Source organism: Hevea brasiliensis, chromosome 11, assembly GCF_030052815.1.
Source record: "Hevea brasiliensis isolate MT/VB/25A 57/8 chromosome 11, ASM3005281v1, whole genome shotgun sequence".
NCBI classification, from domain to species: Eukaryota; Viridiplantae; Streptophyta; class Magnoliopsida; order Malpighiales; family Euphorbiaceae; genus Hevea; species Hevea brasiliensis.
In genome coordinates, this window is record NC_079503.1 from 98,814,160 (window position 1) to 98,830,991 (window position 16,832).

At 40.3% G+C, this 16,832-nt stretch overlaps 2 protein-coding genes and 1 long non-coding RNA gene across 3 annotated transcripts; 1 reads left to right on the forward strand and 2 right to left on the reverse strand.

Moving 5' to 3' along the window:
* Nucleotides 1-9,059: 9,059 nt before the first annotated feature.
* LOC131170491 (uncharacterized) lies at nucleotides 9,060-9,937 on the reverse strand. The gene is made up of 2 exons (XR_009141208.1): nucleotides 9,896-9,937; nucleotides 9,060-9,318 (listed from the first exon to the last, which is right to left on the reverse strand). It is a non-coding gene; the product is annotated as an uncharacterized LOC131170491 (long non-coding RNA).
* Nucleotides 9,938-13,408: 3,471 nt separating this feature from the next.
* Nucleotides 13,409-14,281, reverse strand: LOC110654483 (mediator of RNA polymerase II transcription subunit 11). The gene is made up of 3 exons (XM_021810490.2): nucleotides 14,119-14,281; nucleotides 13,908-14,024; nucleotides 13,409-13,820 (listed from the first exon to the last, which is right to left on the reverse strand). Exons 1-3 carry the CDS (start codon nucleotides 14,173-14,175, stop codon nucleotides 13,644-13,646), a joined length of 351 nt encoding a protein of 116 aa, XP_021666182.1. The 5' UTR covers nucleotides 14,176-14,281; the 3' UTR covers nucleotides 13,409-13,643.
* A 96-nt stretch (nucleotides 14,282-14,377) lies between these two features.
* On the forward strand, nucleotides 14,378-16,768 carry LOC110654484 (mitochondrial pyruvate carrier 4). Its single transcript, XM_021810491.2, has 5 exons — nucleotides 14,378-14,531; nucleotides 15,223-15,321; nucleotides 15,574-15,626; nucleotides 16,007-16,080; nucleotides 16,484-16,768. The coding sequence occupies exons 1-5, from the start codon at nucleotides 14,477-14,479 to the stop codon at nucleotides 16,527-16,529; spliced, it is 327 nt and encodes a 108-aa protein (XP_021666183.1). The 5' UTR covers nucleotides 14,378-14,476; the 3' UTR covers nucleotides 16,530-16,768.
* Nucleotides 16,769-16,832: the final 64 nt, after the last annotated feature.

Genomic DNA, 16,832 nt, shown 5'->3' on the forward strand with positions numbered 1-16,832 from the left:
AAAGCAGGTTAACCAAAATAAAATCCTCCTGTAGCCTGAAAAAAAAAAATATTGAACAGGAGTGAGCGTTCGACTCAGAGAGTAAAATATCAATTTTAACCATAATCTCTATAACTATCTAAAACTAATGCACCCTGTAGAGTGAAATGCAACATCAACATCATTTTCACATCATAACATCAAAAAGGTAATTTGGAGCACTCACGCACCCTGTAGCATCAATCATAACATATGGGAGCTGATCCCCTATACAGCTCTCTTAAATCCAACCTGGTGCCAGCGAAGAACTCAAGCCGGATTTTTGCTTAATAAGCCAAATCGAGGGTCCCAGCTAAGAACTCAAACCGTGACTACCCCTCGAAGGATCGGGTCCCAGCGAAGAACTCAAGCCGTGACTACCCGTCCTATCCATAGTCCACACCACATCACACGCACGCCAACGCACGCTCCAAATTACCACAACAACATCATGGCACTTTAACATTTATCAATGCATCATAAATCGTGCCTAGAGTTTAACTACATAAATATATGCATATAAGTGATGCATGGGCATGTTGAACATATAATAATATCGAAATTACAATTAAAATTAATATTTTACTCACAGACTTGACGACAATTGGGCGGAGGAAGAAGGCTCACTCGACAATTATATTACAATTATTTAATACAATCGACTCAATACAAACAAAGAAAAGACCAATTACGTCCTAAGTCGTGGTTAAAATCCCAGAGTCTCCCCTATACCTAGGACCTACCCAACCTGCAAAAGGGTTCAAAACACACTTCTATACTCACAATCCATATATCCACAACTCAATCATATCACACAGCCCCTCCTGGGCCCATCAAATCAGTCATTCATCACAATACGCAAAATGTCAATTTAGTCCTTATTATTGATCATTTTTTAAAAACTACCCAAACAAGCTCTAAAAATTATAAAACTTTGCCCCGCGGTCCTTAGCAATATTACTAAGCTATTGCAAAAAGAACCGTAATTTTCTAAGCTACCACGAATATTTTACGGATTTTTAACCCTATTTAAGCACTAGAAAATTACGTAAAAATAAGGTTCTGGTTTACCTTTGCCGATTCTCGACTTAGGGCACTTTCGGGATGTCCGACAATGGGGTAGCCAAAACCTCGGTCCAATTCGAGACTTTTCCACGTCTGAAATTTGCGCCGAATTTCCGCGAATCGAGGATACCTACACGAAGCCCATAACACGGGGGTTAGTATATAAATTTTTCAGAATTTTCTAAGCTCATTAAATGCTCGGAAAAACACTGCGAAGTTCCGTGGGACCCACCGAAAAACGGTGTCAAAAAAATTCGAAATTTATGTCGTTGGATTCACGGTTTTCGAGAAATCTAGCCCAAAAGTCGAAATGGGCTAAAATCTTCCCGAGCAAAAATCGGACAAACCGCTTGATGGATTTCGGCGTTCTTGGTGTCTATGGAAAGCTCTCGAGTAGATGATTTTGGACACAAGACCGGTCCAATTGGTGGCGGATCGGATTTGGCGGGAATCGGGGGGCATTTAGCGCGCGTTTTTTCCGGCGGTTTGGGCGGCGAGGCGGTGGTTGGCCGGGGGTGGGGAGGAGAGAGAAAACGCGAGGAAGAGAGAAGGAGGAAGGAACGCGGGGAGGAAGAAAAGAGAAGAAGACCGGTCCGATTCGACGGTCCGATCCGATCGATTCGATTCGATTCGAATACAAAATTTTGAATTTTTACTCGAAAGCGAGGTCCAAAATTCAAAAATTCTAGAAAACTCAGAAAAATATGTAGACTCCAAATATATTTTTAGTTTTGCCACGTAGTCTTTAAATTAATTTTTAAAAATCATCAAAGTTTATATTTTCGGAAAATCGAACCCGATTTTTAAAATCCGAAAAATCTCAAAAAAATTCCTAAAATTTAAATAAAATTATAATATCAAAATTGGTCATAAATTTAATATTTGTGGGGTTTTACATTCTTCCCCCTTACAGAAAATTCGTCTCGAATTTTACACAAGCGAATAAAGCACATGATTATACATTGAACAAATAAGGGTACTTGCTACGCATGTCCCGTTTTGACTCCCAGGTGCACTCTTCCACTGACTGACTCCTCCACAAAACCTTAACCATAGGTATCTGTTTTGATCTCAGCTGTCTCACTTGGTAGTCCACTATGGCTACAGGCTGCTCCTCAAATGTCAAGTTCTCTTTTAGCTCTATCACATCACATGAGAAGGATCGGAATGTATTTCTGAGCATGGAGATGTGAAACACGGATGAACGTGAGAAAGGTTGGGTGGTAGCTCCAACCGTAGGCAATCGCTCCAATTCTATCAGTAACCTCAAAAGGTCCGATATACCGAGGTGCCAACTTGTCCTTCTTTCCAAATCTCATGACTCCCTTCATTGGAGAAACCTTCAGGAATACATAGTCGCCCACTGCAAACTCCACATCCCTCCGTCTGGGTGCATAACTCTTCTTGTCCTCGATCGTTCTCGATTAAAGGAACTACCAAGTGTACTGCACTAGGTCTACATCATGCACCTTCGCTTCCCCCATTTCCGTCCAACACAGAGGAGACCTACACTTTCTTCCATATAGTGCCTCATAGGGTGCCATTCCTATGCTGGAGTGATAACTGTTGTTGTAGGCAAACTCCACCAAAGCTAGCTCATCATCCCATTGACCTCCAAAATCCAAAACACTCATGCGAAGCATGTCTTGATGTTTGGATTGTCCTTCGAGGGTGGAAAGCCGTACTAAAGTTCAATCGTGTGCCAAGTGCCCCTGCAACTTTCTCCAAAACCGAGAAGTGAAGATATTATGGAAGCCGGAACTCCATGCAATCGACTATTTCTCGAATGTAGGTGCCACAGTATGTAGTCTTTAAGAAGTGGTGATTTGGTCAAGCGGTCTACAATTACCCATATCGAATCATATCCTCGCGTGGTACGAGGTAATCCACAAAATCCATAGTGATCATTTCCCACTTCCATTCGGGATAGGAGCTCTTGCAACTTCACCGACGGTCTCGGTGTTCAAACTTCACCTTCGACAAGTCAAGCACTTGGACACAAAGTCCGCTATGTCTCTCTTCATGCCATCCCACCAATAGCTATCTTTCACATCATGGTACATCTTGGTGGAACACAGGTGGATGTGTAGTGTGCCTCTCGCATGATTTCATTCTGAGGTTGTCTACATCGGGCACACATATCCTAGAACCTTGTACTAGGGCGCTATCATTGGCAAATCCAAACTCACCACCTTCACCTTGTACTCTCTCTATAATCTTCATCAATTGTTGGTCTGGAAACTCTAACTCTGTCCCTCAAGTCCGGCCTCACCGAAAAGTGAGCCAACAATACCCCTCATCCGAAAGATCTAGGATTAAACCTTGATCCATCAACTCATGTACCTCTGAATCGGTGGTCTCTTCTCTTTTGAAATGTGAAGATTTTGCTCAAGGCATCTGCCACAACATTGGCCTTTCCAGGGTGGTACTGGATGATGCAATCATAGTCTTTCAGAAGCTCCATCCATCTCCTCTGTCTCAAGTTTAAATCCCTCTGTTGGAAGATGTACTTTAAACTCTTGTGGTCGGTGTATATCTCGCACACTTCACCATACAGGTAGTGTCTCCAGATTTTAAGTGCAAAGACTACAGCTGCCATTTCCAAATCATGGGTGGGGTAGTTCTGCTCATGCCTCTTCAGCTGCCTCGAAGCATAAGCCACTACCTTTCCATTCTGCATCAAAACACACCCTAGGCCTGTTAGTAGTATGCCCTAGAGCATATCATTTAGTATGTATCTTGTATATATTTTATTAATAAAAGGCATTTCCACTTTTCCGTTTACATAATATATTTATGTGTAATAGAAAAGGTCCATTGATATTTTGTTAGAAATATTATTCTTAAGTTGTTAAGAATATGAGTGACAATATTTCTAGCACAAAGTATCATAAATAGGTTCACAATCAAGGATACTTCATAATAAGGACATGACTTATCCAGAAAGATTGTATTCATGTTTGTTCCCAAGTTATTTATATGAGATATAAATAAGATGGAATGGTGAGTCTCATGCCATATAACAAACATGATAGGCACTTATAAATGATAAGTAGGCGAACGGTGACACTTATGACAAGCACATGGAGTTTACTCTTGTCAATGTTTTGTCATAAATCATATCAGTGCATATAATCTTTAGACACGAGATAGCACGGTTATCTTGTATATAGGTAGTTTGAGTTTGATATTGCTTTCATACTTGTCGTGTATGGGTATATGGGCATGTGTTGGCTCTGCTAGTTATATATGGAGGTAGGTGTTGATCAAGATGGAATGTGTTCCTCTAAGTAAATAGAGATAAAATCATATGGTCATTTAATTGTTCTTGATGTTTCAAGTTCTGGCCAGACAGATAGATTTATTGAAAAGAGTTTACGATGAGAAAATCTTTTAATCAAGAACTGGAATTAAAAGAGAACATAATATTCATAGCAAATGGAGTTTGACATAAACCATGACTCAGCTTGAGTTGGGATTTTGTAGAGAGATTCTAGTGCATGGTAACATATGATTATAGGTTCATTTAAGGTAAATCTTATTACTAATTGGGTTGCCATGTCATGATATGATAGGTTTTAACCATGGTCTATGAGGTTCCTTAAATGATTTAGAGAAATCATTTATGGTAAGAAAGAGTTACGATGATATTAAGAGTTGATATCATGTCTCATTGCCAATTAGTGATGAGCCTAGTAAGTCACACACATACACAAGTTATCACCTATTTAAATATGATTTAATTAATTAATTAAAGAGTTTAATTGATTAATTAAATAGATTTGGTTTGCAATTAAATTGCAAAGTCCTAGCATGACTTGAAACCAAATCTAGATTATTGGATGTGTAGTATAAATTAAATTTATATTTAAAGTGTTTAAATATGAATTTAATTGATGAGAAATTAATTAATAGAGATTAATTAATTAATTTATATTTGATATAAATTAATTAGAAGAAGAAAATAATTATTTTGGGTTAAGAACTCAAAATTAATACACATGGGCATTTTCTTCATTTCACAGTGCGACACGTGGCACCATGAGATGGTGACACATGGCATTGCACATAAGCTTGCCAAATGTTTTTTTAATCATGTAAGATGATTAAAATCAAGATTAAATATAGGTTTGACACTTGGCACAATGTGATTGGGTCACTTAAACCTAGAGCTAATCAAATGGTGACATGTGGCTAGGGTTTAATGTGTTAACCTAGCTATTTAAGTGTGGTTATGAAAAGAAAACATAACTAGCAGCCTCTCCTCTCATATGTCACGCCACTTTGAGCCTCTCAGCTATTTCTCTTCATCTCTCATCAATTCCAAGAGATTAGCCATCAATCACTTGAATTAAGACCACTAGAAATTGTTTCTAGTGTACTGTTTACATCACTAATCTCTTAAAAGGCAGAACTTGAATTTCTAATTAATAGAAAAGGCTTTAGAAGCTGTTCAAGGGCTGCCATAGGTGTTCTTGGTGTGGACAAGCTAGAGGGACAACATCCGGTGTCCGAATCTCAAACACATCAAGAGGTTAGTGTAATCGTTCTTGATTTAATCTAGGGTTCTAAAATTAATCTGATTAATTTTAAAATCTTAAATGGCAAATACAGATCCAAAAACATATTAAAAGAGTTTTAATATGTTGTTTATCATTGAAATTAAATAGATAAAAATAAATCTTGCATGGTGCATGTGACCCTAGGTGAAAATTTTTGAATTCAATGGTATAATCTTGTGTTTTTCACGCTTCCGCTCCTTCAAGGCCAACTCTGGAGGCGTCACAATACACGGTGTATCCTTCACCACTCACAGGTAGTGTCAACACAGGGGCAGTGGTTAGACACTCCTTAAGCTTCTGGAAACTCACCTCACAGTCATCTGTCCAAATGAATGGAACATTCTTCTGGTCAACTTAGTTAGGGAGCCGCTATCTGGAGAAATCTTGTACAAAACGCCTATAGTAGCCAGCTAAACCCAGAAAACTTCGCACCTCAGTGACTGTTGTAGGCCTAAGCCAATCAGTTACAACTTCAATTTTCTTGAGATCCACTTGAATGCCGTCACTAGAAACCACGTGTCCCAAAAATGAGATGTTTTCTAGCCAAAATTCACATTTTGGCATATAGTTGGTGCTCCCTCAACGTCTGCAACACCATCCTCAAGTGCCACACGTGTTCTTCCTCGGTCCGAGAGTATACCAAAATGTCATCTATGAATACGATGACAAAACGGTCCAAAAATGACTTGAACACCCTGTTCATCAAGTCCATGAAGGCTGCTGGTGCATTAGTGAGTCCAAAAGACATCACCAAGAACTCATAATGACCATATCTTGTCCTGAAAGCCGTTTTGGACATGTCCTCATTCCTGATTCTCAACTGATGGTAGCCTGATCGCAGGTCTATCTTGGAAAAGAATCTAGCTCCTTGGAGCTGATCAAACAAATCATCGATCCGAGGAAGTGGATACTTGTTCTTCACAGTCACCTTGTTCAGCTGTCTATAGTCAATGCACAACCTCAATGACCCATCCTTATTTCGAACCAATCGAACAGAGCGCGGTGAAGTGCTCGACGTATAAAACCCTTGTCCAAAAGCTCCTGTAGTTGCTCCTTGACTCTTTCAATTCACTGGTGCCATCTTGTAAGGTGGCATCGATATGGGGTTTGTACCGCACAACATCAATGCAAAACTCTATTTTCCTTCTGGTGGCAACCACGAAGCTCCTGCAGGAAGACATCCATAAATTCTCTGATAACAGGAACATTTTCCATGCTGACACCTTCTACAGATGTATCTCTCACCAATGCCAAATACCTTTGGCATCCACGCCTCAACATTTTTCTAGCACTAATTGCTGACACCAAATTATATGGAGCCACGCTCCTATCACCATCAAAGCTAAACTCTTCCACACCAGGTACGTGGAAGTACACCTTTTTGTTCCTGCAGTCTAAAGTGGCATAGTGAGTTGTGACCAATCCATCCCGGGATTACATCAAAATCCATTCTTGGTAGAGGAACCAAGTCTGGGGAGGATCTTTCCATCCACTACCAATGGGCTACCTGGAAAAAACATATATACATCTATGATGACAATAAGTGGGTTAGATACTGACAAAGGTCACTCTAAAGTTGTAGGGTTTCTACCCAACCTCATGGCAAACACGGGGAGATAAATGAGTGCGTAGCACCGGATCTATCAAAACACGAGCCTCATAAGAATGGACAGGAAGAATACACGCCATACAACCGCATTGGAAGCCCGAGCATCTGGTGGGTCGGGGTGAAAACTCAGCTTGACCCCTACGAGTGGCAAAACCTTGATATCGACTTCTACCTCTGACCGCCTCCAAATCCACGCCCTTGTCCTCGGCCATTTACTGCCATGTTGGAAGTACCCGGATACAACTGGCGAGGAACATTTGCAACAGAACCCTGTGACCCCATCTGTGGCTCACTGAAAATGGGGCATTCTCTAGCAAAGTGACCGGGTTGGCCACACCTGAAGCATACTCCTGATTCCATCAAACAAGATCCTGAATGTCCTCTTCCACACTGTGCACAAGGTGCCAAGGAGGATCTGAACTGGACAATCGTGACCTGGATCCGTACCACAGTGCGAATCCTCGAGGTTTGTGTCTAAAACCACTCTTCTTGTTCCTACTTCTTCCTCTGTAATTATTCTGGCCACCACTGTCTGGAGTACCCATGGAAGGGACACCTGAGGAACCCTCTGCTCTGTTTTTCTTGGCTCTCCCGCTGTCATCCGCAGCATAGCTGATCTCTATCTGTCTAGCTCGATCAACTACCACGTCAAAAGACTGATCAGACATCATGGCTAGGTTCGCATACCTCCTGTCAAGCCCCCTTAGGAATCTCTTCACCTTCATAGTTTCTGTAGCTACTGCTGCAGGGGCATATCTGCTCAATTCCAGAAATTCTGTAGCATATTCGTCTACAGACCTGCCATTCTGTCTTAAGGCCTCAAAGGCCCACTGCTTCTGATCTCTGAAGCTTTCTGGCACAAACCGATTGATAAAAAGTTCCACAAACTGAGCCCATGTCAAACCCTCCATCCGGGGTAACACGTAGTCATTCATCCATTGTCTAGGCATAGGCCCCATGACATGCTGCATACACTCTATCAATCTTCTATCAGTCAACTGTAATTCTGTTCCTGCCTGTCTGCAGGAATCCAAAAACCGATATGCATCGTCTGACACATCATAGGTACCAGGCACCAACTTCTTGAAATTTATGATCTGTTTGTAAGATTCCTCTCTTGGTGCGGTGGACTGCTGCTGCTGTGGAGGGTGGACCATATACTGCGCCATCATATCAATGGTCCTCTGCAACCCAGCTAGAGTAGCTGCCATGGGGTCCATGGGACCCTGTGCCATAAAGGATCGATCTCAGTCTGGGGTGTTGCTCCTCTACTTGAGCGACTCTAGGCCTCCTACCCCGCCTCCTGGGCGGCGCCTCATCTGTCGACACCTCGTCGGCACATCTGTTACAGTGCGATGGCGGCTCTCCGCTTCTACGCATTTTCACGAAATTCACAGATTAGCCCACAAAAATTCAAATCGCTCATTACATACTCTATAGACTCATATTTATTCATAACATATGGAGCGAAACTAGAAGCAAAGATGACAATGCAAGACGAATGTGGACCCTATATTTCCGCATGTGACTCTAGTAGACTCTTCCCAACACTTTAGACAACATTCCTAGGAATGCGGAGCCTAAGCTCGATACCACATTTGTCACGACCCAACCTATGGGCGGACAAGACTAGGACACAGGCCAGCCTAAAGCCCCCGAGGCCCGTAGTAAGCCTAACTGTTCATTAACCCAACTCTAAGGCCCATGTGGGCCCAAATTCAAGAAAACAAACGGACAGAGTCCGGCCATAAAATGGACTTTCCAACGGGGAGTTTTCGACTCACCCGACCTGTAAACACAATAAATACTCAATTGGGGAGCTCAGCTCACCCTCCACATACTCATATCCTCATAAAAATAAATGGGAGCTCAGCTCCCTCATCCAATCCATCAAACATGCATATACGTTTACAAGTCCAACATGATAATAATATTACAGACCATAATCAAATAAATACTTCTAACACATGCGGAAATTCTAGGAGTAAATAAAATTACACAAATATTGATAAACAACCTGCGAAGGAGAAAAGCAGGTTAACCAAAATAAAATCCTCCTGTAGCCTGAAAAAAAAAATATTGAACATCAGTGAGCGTTCGACTCAGAGAGTAAAATATCAATTTTAACCATAATCTCTATAACTATCTAAAACTAATGCACCTTGTAGAGTGAAATGCAACATCCACATCATTTTCACATCATAACATCAAAAAGGTAATTTGGAGCACTCACGCACCCTGTAGCATCAATCATAACATATGGGAGCTGATCCTATCTGACTCTCTTAAATCCAACCTGGTGCCAGCGAAGAACTCAAGCCGAACTTTCGCTTAATAAGCCAAATCGAGGGTCCCAGCGAAGAACTCAAGCCGTGACTACCCCTCGAAGGATCGGGTCCCAGCGAAGAACTCAAGCCGTGATTACCCGTCCTATCCATAGTCCACACCACATCACACGCACGCCAACGCACGCACACTGCTCCAAATTACCACAACAACATCATGGCACTTTAACATTTATCAATGCATCATAAATCGTGCCTAGAGTTTAACTACATAAATATATGCATATAAGTGATGCATGGGCATGTTGAACATATAATAATATCGAAATTACAATTAAAATTAATATTTTACTCACAGACTTGACGACAATCACTGTGGCGGCTGGGCGTAGGAAGAAAGGCATCGCTCACGACAATTATATTACAATTATTTAATACAATCTGACTCAATACAAACAAAAAAAAAGACCAATTACGTCCTAAGTCGTGCCGAAAATCCGGCAGAATCTCCCCTATACCTAGGACCTACCCAACCTGCAAAAGGGTTCAAAACACACTTCTATACTCACAATCCATATATCCACAACTCAACCATATCACACAGCCCCTCCTGGGCCCATCAAATCAGTCATCCATCACAATACGCAAAATTTCAATTTAGTCCTTATTATTGATCATTCTTGCAAAAACTATCCAAACAAGCTCTAAAAATTATAAAACTTTGCCCCGCGGTCCTTAGCAATATTACTAAGCTATTGCAAAAAGAACCGTAATTTTCTAAGCTACCACGAATATTTTACGGATTTTTAACCCTATTTAAGCACTAGAAAATTATGTAAAAACAAGGTTCGGGTTTACCTTTGCCGATTCCGACTTCGGGGACGCACTCGAGACGTCTGACAACGGGGGGTAACCAAAACCTCGGTCCAATTCGGAGACTTTTCCGTGCGGATCATGCGGCGAAATTTGCGCATCTTGGTCAATTGTCGAATTTCCGCGAATCGAGAATACCTACACGAAGCCCATAACACGGGGGTTAGTACATAAAATTTTCAGAATTTTCTAAGCTCATTAAATGCTTGGAAAAACACTGCGAAGTTCCGTGGGACCCACCGAAAAACGGTGTCAGAAAAATTCGAAATTTATGTCGTTGCGAAGCTCTCGGCAGTGGAGCGTCTTTGGTAGCCTCGGTTTTCGTGGGATTCACGGTTTCGAGAAATCTAGCCCAAAAGTTGAAATGGGCTAAAATCTTCCGAGCAAAAATCGGACAAACCGCTCGATGGATTTGGCGTTCTTGGTGTCTATGGAAAGCTCTCGCGAGTAGATGATTTTGGACACAAGACCGGTCCAATTGGTGGCCGGATCGGCGGTTGGCGGGAAGCTGAATCGGCAGCAGAGGGTTTGCAGCGTTTTTCGGCCGTTTAGGCGGCTGTTGGGAGGCTGGCGGCGGCCGTCGGGTCAAGGCGGTGGTGGCGGCTAGGGGTGGGGAGGAGAGAGAAAACGCGAGGAAGAGAGAAGGAGGAAGGAACGCACGCGGGAGGAAGAAAAAGAGAAGAAGATCGGTCCGATTCGAGCGGTCCGATCCGGTCCGGTTCGATTCGGCCGGTTCGATTCGAAATACAAAATTTTTGAATTTTTACTCTGCCTCGGGACCGAAAACGAGGTCTAAAAATTCTGAAAAAATTCCAGAAAACTCAGAAAAATACGTAGACTGCAAATATATTTTTAGTTTTGCCACGTGATCTTTAAATTAATTTTTAAAAATCATCAAAGTTTATATTTTCGGAAAATCGAACCCGATTTTTAAAATCCGAAAAATCTCAAAAAAATTCCTAAAATTTAAATAAAATTAAAATACCAAAAATGCTCATAAATTTAATATTTTTGGGGTGTTACAGAGTCGAACGCTCACTCCTGTTCAAAAATTTTTCCAGGCCACAGGAGGATATTTTTGAGGTTAACCTGCTTTCGCCCTCGCAGGTCGATTACTAATGTTTGTATAAACTTGTTAAATCTTACAATTTTCGCATGTGTTAGAAATGTTTATTTGATTTGGATCTATAAACTAAATTATTATTTTGGACCTGTAAACTTAATATTCTATGCATGTTTGATGGATTGGATGAGGGAGCTGAGCTCCCATTTATTTTTATGCTGATGAGTATGTAGAGGGTGAGCTGAGCTCCCCAATTGAGTATTTATTGTGTTTACAGGTCGGGTGAGTCGAAAACTCCCCGTTGAAAAGTCCATTTTATGGCCAGACTTTATCTGTTTGTTTTCTTGAATTTGGGCCCAAATGGGCCTTAGAATTGGGTTAATAAATAGTTAGGCTTAGTACGGGCCGCGGGGGCTTTAGGCTGACCCAGGTCCTAGTGCCGGTCCGGCCCATAGGTTGGGTCGTGACAAAAAAAACAGACACATCCTTAAACGAACACTAAGGCCATGGGAAACTAGCAACATTGGCTTTCTACACAACATGCCACCGTTAAGGACCTTGCTCCCGCACTAGAGCAAAGCTCAATGTCAAGCCATCTTGCTAGAGCTCGAAACTCAAAAACGTGAGGTGACAAGTGCCTATATATCGTTGTATTCTATTGAGCTTGTTGTGTATGATTTTATGATGGCTCTCGGACAAAAGCGGTGCTGTAGGGGCGAAGTATATGGCGAGAGTGATTTTGGAAGATTTGAGCAACAATAGTGCAGTGAAGCTTATGTAGGTCAGACGCACCGTTTCGATAAAAAACCTTTCCAGACAAATCAGATATCCTATTCATTCTGCTGATGCGTGTATGTGTGTGTGCAAGAGAGAGAGAGAGAGAGAGAGAGAGAGGTGAAAGGCCTGCAGACACAAAAGCCCCATTTGAGAGAGGCAAAGACTTGCAAATTTGATAACATAGAGGGCCACTCTCATCTAGATAAACTATCAAATTAAGAAGGGATAATAAAATAGAGCTGCCTTGCAAATGCCAAGATCACCATCGGCAATTATCTGTTCTGAAATAAAAAAGGATATTTATACGTAGGTCAGATGACTAGCATGACAAAACTCATTTGATGTGGTGCCTCGTATATGCAAGCTTTAGAGAATCTGATCTGGAGAACGATCTGAGATGAAGGTTTCGCTCATTTCACATAGTGAAGCCAGAGTACGTCGCTCAATCCTTGAATCCGGAAGGAAAATCTTCATATCATCGATGTTTTTTATTATTATTGTCTTTTCTTTCAATTCTAATTTGGGCGAACCCAATAAACTGCATCTTAAGTCATCCATTTTGCGTCTCCAGAAGATATATAGGATAAGAGAATAATTGAAAATGCAAATCAAATCTGCTGGAAGATATGACAGGGGCCATGCACTAAGCCAAGCTAATTAAAACAATCAATCAATCAAGAGTCCAAATTTACCCTTACTTGATGACTGGGAGAATTTAACAGTTCGTAACCAGTTTTTCTCAAACCATCACCACAATTTCTAGATCCATAATTGGCAAAGGCTGAAGAGATTCAATACTGTTCAACACTTCATCAATCCTGTAAATCTGGACCACACACAATCTATAAGAAAACACAAACTATAAGCAGATACCTTGCCAGGATTCAGGCAGTGTCCCTCATGAGTTTAACTCCACTATTCATGGATGAGAATTAGGACAAAGATAGAAAAAGGAATCCAACCAGGAAAAAGAATGAGAAGAAGAGGGAGAGAGAATAAACAATACTAGTCTGCAATGGAACAGAGGAAAGGACAGAGAAGAGGTTTATTTGTCTGTGGAACTAACTGAGGATGCCAATCAAAACTGGAACACAAATATCCAAAATGAGAAGTTATATAGGCAGATTCGCAAGCACATAACATTCACTAAGAAAAATTGAACAAGGGGTTAGTTTTAGATGAACTATAAAAAAGAAACATGATGATCATATCGATATTCGGGATCCAAAGACCTCAACCAATCTCCAAAAAGAAAGTTATGGATCCAATATAATCAGCTGCATAAAGCCAAGATAACTGCTGAAATTTATAAAGGCAGTTGCATGAGGAAAGGAGGAATAAAGGTCAGTGACTTATAATAAGAGCTATGACATGCATCTCCTTCTTATCCCTCAAACGGCATCATGATATTGATCGATGGCTTGTTTCATGGCATCCAATTGCGAAAGAACATGCTCCAATTTCTTACAACAGATTTCATTGGAAATTCTATAACTGTAATCACACTTCTCAAATGGACGGTACTCGCATGCACTTTTGATTTCATCGCGTAGAGTGGACTGGATGCCCTGTTTATTTAGCACCGGAATATGAATCAAAACAAACTCATTTCAAGCCTAACTAGTAGAAAATAAAATCATTTCAAGTAGCGAGACCTTGATCATATGCATGAACTCACTGCAATGGTTGTTGATGAATTCTTTTCGAGGACCGGTGGGATTGGCCAGCTCATCCATCACTCCTCCTGCCAGCTCCAAAACCCTAACTATTTTCTGCATCCCAAACAAATATAGATTTAAATCTTCATCAATTTTTATCATTTTTCTTCTAAAATTCAAAATTGAGATCTCACAGTAAATTAAATACCTTTTCCACATCTTGAAGTCGCTGCAACGATGTGGTCTGCGTCTGCGACGAATCCATTGATGGAGTTGTCGACTTCACTTCAGCACCTCACTCGTCTGCAACTCCGGTCTGGCGGTCTCCAGGTCCTTAAATTCCCTCCCTAAAAAATGTGATGAAACGGTGCGTTTGATTAGAGAGTGTATCGTCAGGTCAACGGGTAAGAATAAACTCCCCGGGTCCACCACCCTGACATGGCATCATGTGATTGGTAGACTGCCTTTCAATTATAACCTTTGAGCCACTGAGCCAACCACACGAGAATCTTTCCTACCAAACTAACGCAGAGGCCAGAGAGAGCCGGAGACGGAGAGAGGAATTCATGGCTGCTTCCAAATTACAAGCTCTGTGGAATCACCCAGCCGGACCCAAAACCAGTGAGTTAACTCTGATGGTTTACTTTGGATTTTTTTATTCTATGAATCGCTAAAAGCCTTATCTCTGATGAGCAGAAAATATTCATAAAAATATCTTATTTTTAATGATGTAATACTCTTTATCGCTTTCGATTGATTTATATGATCTGCAACTCCTTCGAAAATTCTTTTTCAAGTCAAATCCGTTTGTTGTTTTCTATTCACTCCTAGTTCTTTTTTTTTTTTTAATCCCAATTTACTGTGTTTCTATGGTTCAATTTTTCCCCTGTTTTTAATTTGTTCCTGGACTTGTATCTATGCCAATTCATTTCTATTGTTCATTGCCATTAAAATTTAGAGAATTGAGGAAAAAAAAAAAAAGCCTTTTGTGAGAATCTAGATGCGGAATCTTGGGTAGGATGAACTACAACTACAAGTGCCAAGCTCAACTAGCTTATATAAATTGAGCGATCATAGTAGCCTTTATCGTGGCAGAATGGAGCTTTAGAGTCCATTATATGAACCCAAATGCTTCAAATCATAGTTTATGTAGTTCATTTTAGAATTTCGTTTGTTCATCATGTAAATTGTGATGTGAGAAAACGAGCAATGATAATATATGAGCGTGGGATGCCTTTACTTTCTATTCTTATCATCCATTTGAGACCACAAATTGTGTTAAATATTTGCCACTTATGTAAATCAATTGCAGTTCACTTTTGGGCACCGACTTTTAAATGGGGCATCAGCATAGCAAATATTGCCGACTTCTCTAAACCACCTGAAAAACTTTCATATCCTCAGCAAATAGGTATGAACGTATTATCTTTACTAATTTTCATAACTGTATTTATATGTTTTCCCATTTTCTCGCATGCATTTATCTTGTAATTCATGTGTCTGTACATCTCTCTTATCTTAACGTGCATGACATGTACACATAATGTCACATTTATTTTACATAAAGTAGTATATGTTTGAGAGCAAAGCTTTCTATTGTTAATTCTAGCATTCTTCTTTCATATCGAAATATGGTAACCTTATACTTGCATTTTGGTTTCAGCGGTTACTGCCACTGGACTTATATGGTCACGCTACAGCACGGTAATCACACCGGTAAGTTTGACATTGATGAAGTGCAAGGCTATAGTGTGATAAAACTGTTATAATGCAGTGCCTTGACAGTGTCATATAATGCTCTTTTGAAGCTGTATATCTTCTGATGGGGCAGCTTCTATATCTCTTTCATGTAATGCGCATTTACGTAGCTTTTGGTTATAATATGTATCGTTCTTGTTACTTTTCAATATTATCTTTTCTGCAAGCTGATCTTTCACGCAAAGCTGTCTGCACATGTTTGACTTGCTTGTTTGGTGATCTTAGTCATGATAATTTAGTCCAAATCATTTAAGTGGGTGATTGCTGAGTTTAAATTTATTGTCTTGGAGAAATCTTGGTTAATTTTTATTCTTCTTTATCTTTGATCTGAAATGCAGAAAAACTGGAATCTATTTAGTGTAAACGTTGCAATGGCTGCAACAGGCCTCTACCAACTGTCACGCAAATTACAGTAAGTTCTGTACAAATTATTATTATCATTATCATTATCATCATTATTATTATGTTTCCATGTGGAATTGGTGGTGCTGATGCTTTGTAGCCATTGGCATATATGCCAGTCAGAACATCTTTCTTCTTCTTCTTCTTCTTCCTTTGGTCCATGCAAAATTGGGTGCTATCTCATCCTCTTTCTACAAGTCTCCCCACTTTGATCCTAGCAGGATTTGAACTTGAGATCTCCTAAATCCTAATGAAAAGTATTAAGCCTAAATGGTTATAGTTTTAATACATCTAAATTTATTAGAAATCATCCTACACTTTTTTCCTTCCTGTAATAGTTTTTCAGATGTGCTATTGCCTATGAAGTTGATATCTCCATTAGAAACTTACAATTTTGTTTTCCACTTTTCCAGGCATGATTACTTTCCTGATGCAGAAGCTGCTGCTGCAAAAGAATGATGACGAAAATTTGCTTAACTTCTTTTTGCGCCCTGCAGTGTTGAAGCTACTTTGCCTTGCCTAAAAATTAGTTCAACATTTCATTATGTGATTGATGTTTTCATTCCTTTGGGGCTTTGGATGCTACAATACGCTATGATGAAATTGTAGGTGGTTGTTGACTATTGTGCTTGCAAGGATATTATGAACTGTCAAGTGATCAATTGACCAATAAAGTCTTATACAGATGCCTCTATTTAGTCTCCGCAGTCCTTTTGAGTAAATAATTTTAAGTTCAAAATCGACTCCTTAATCAATTGACTC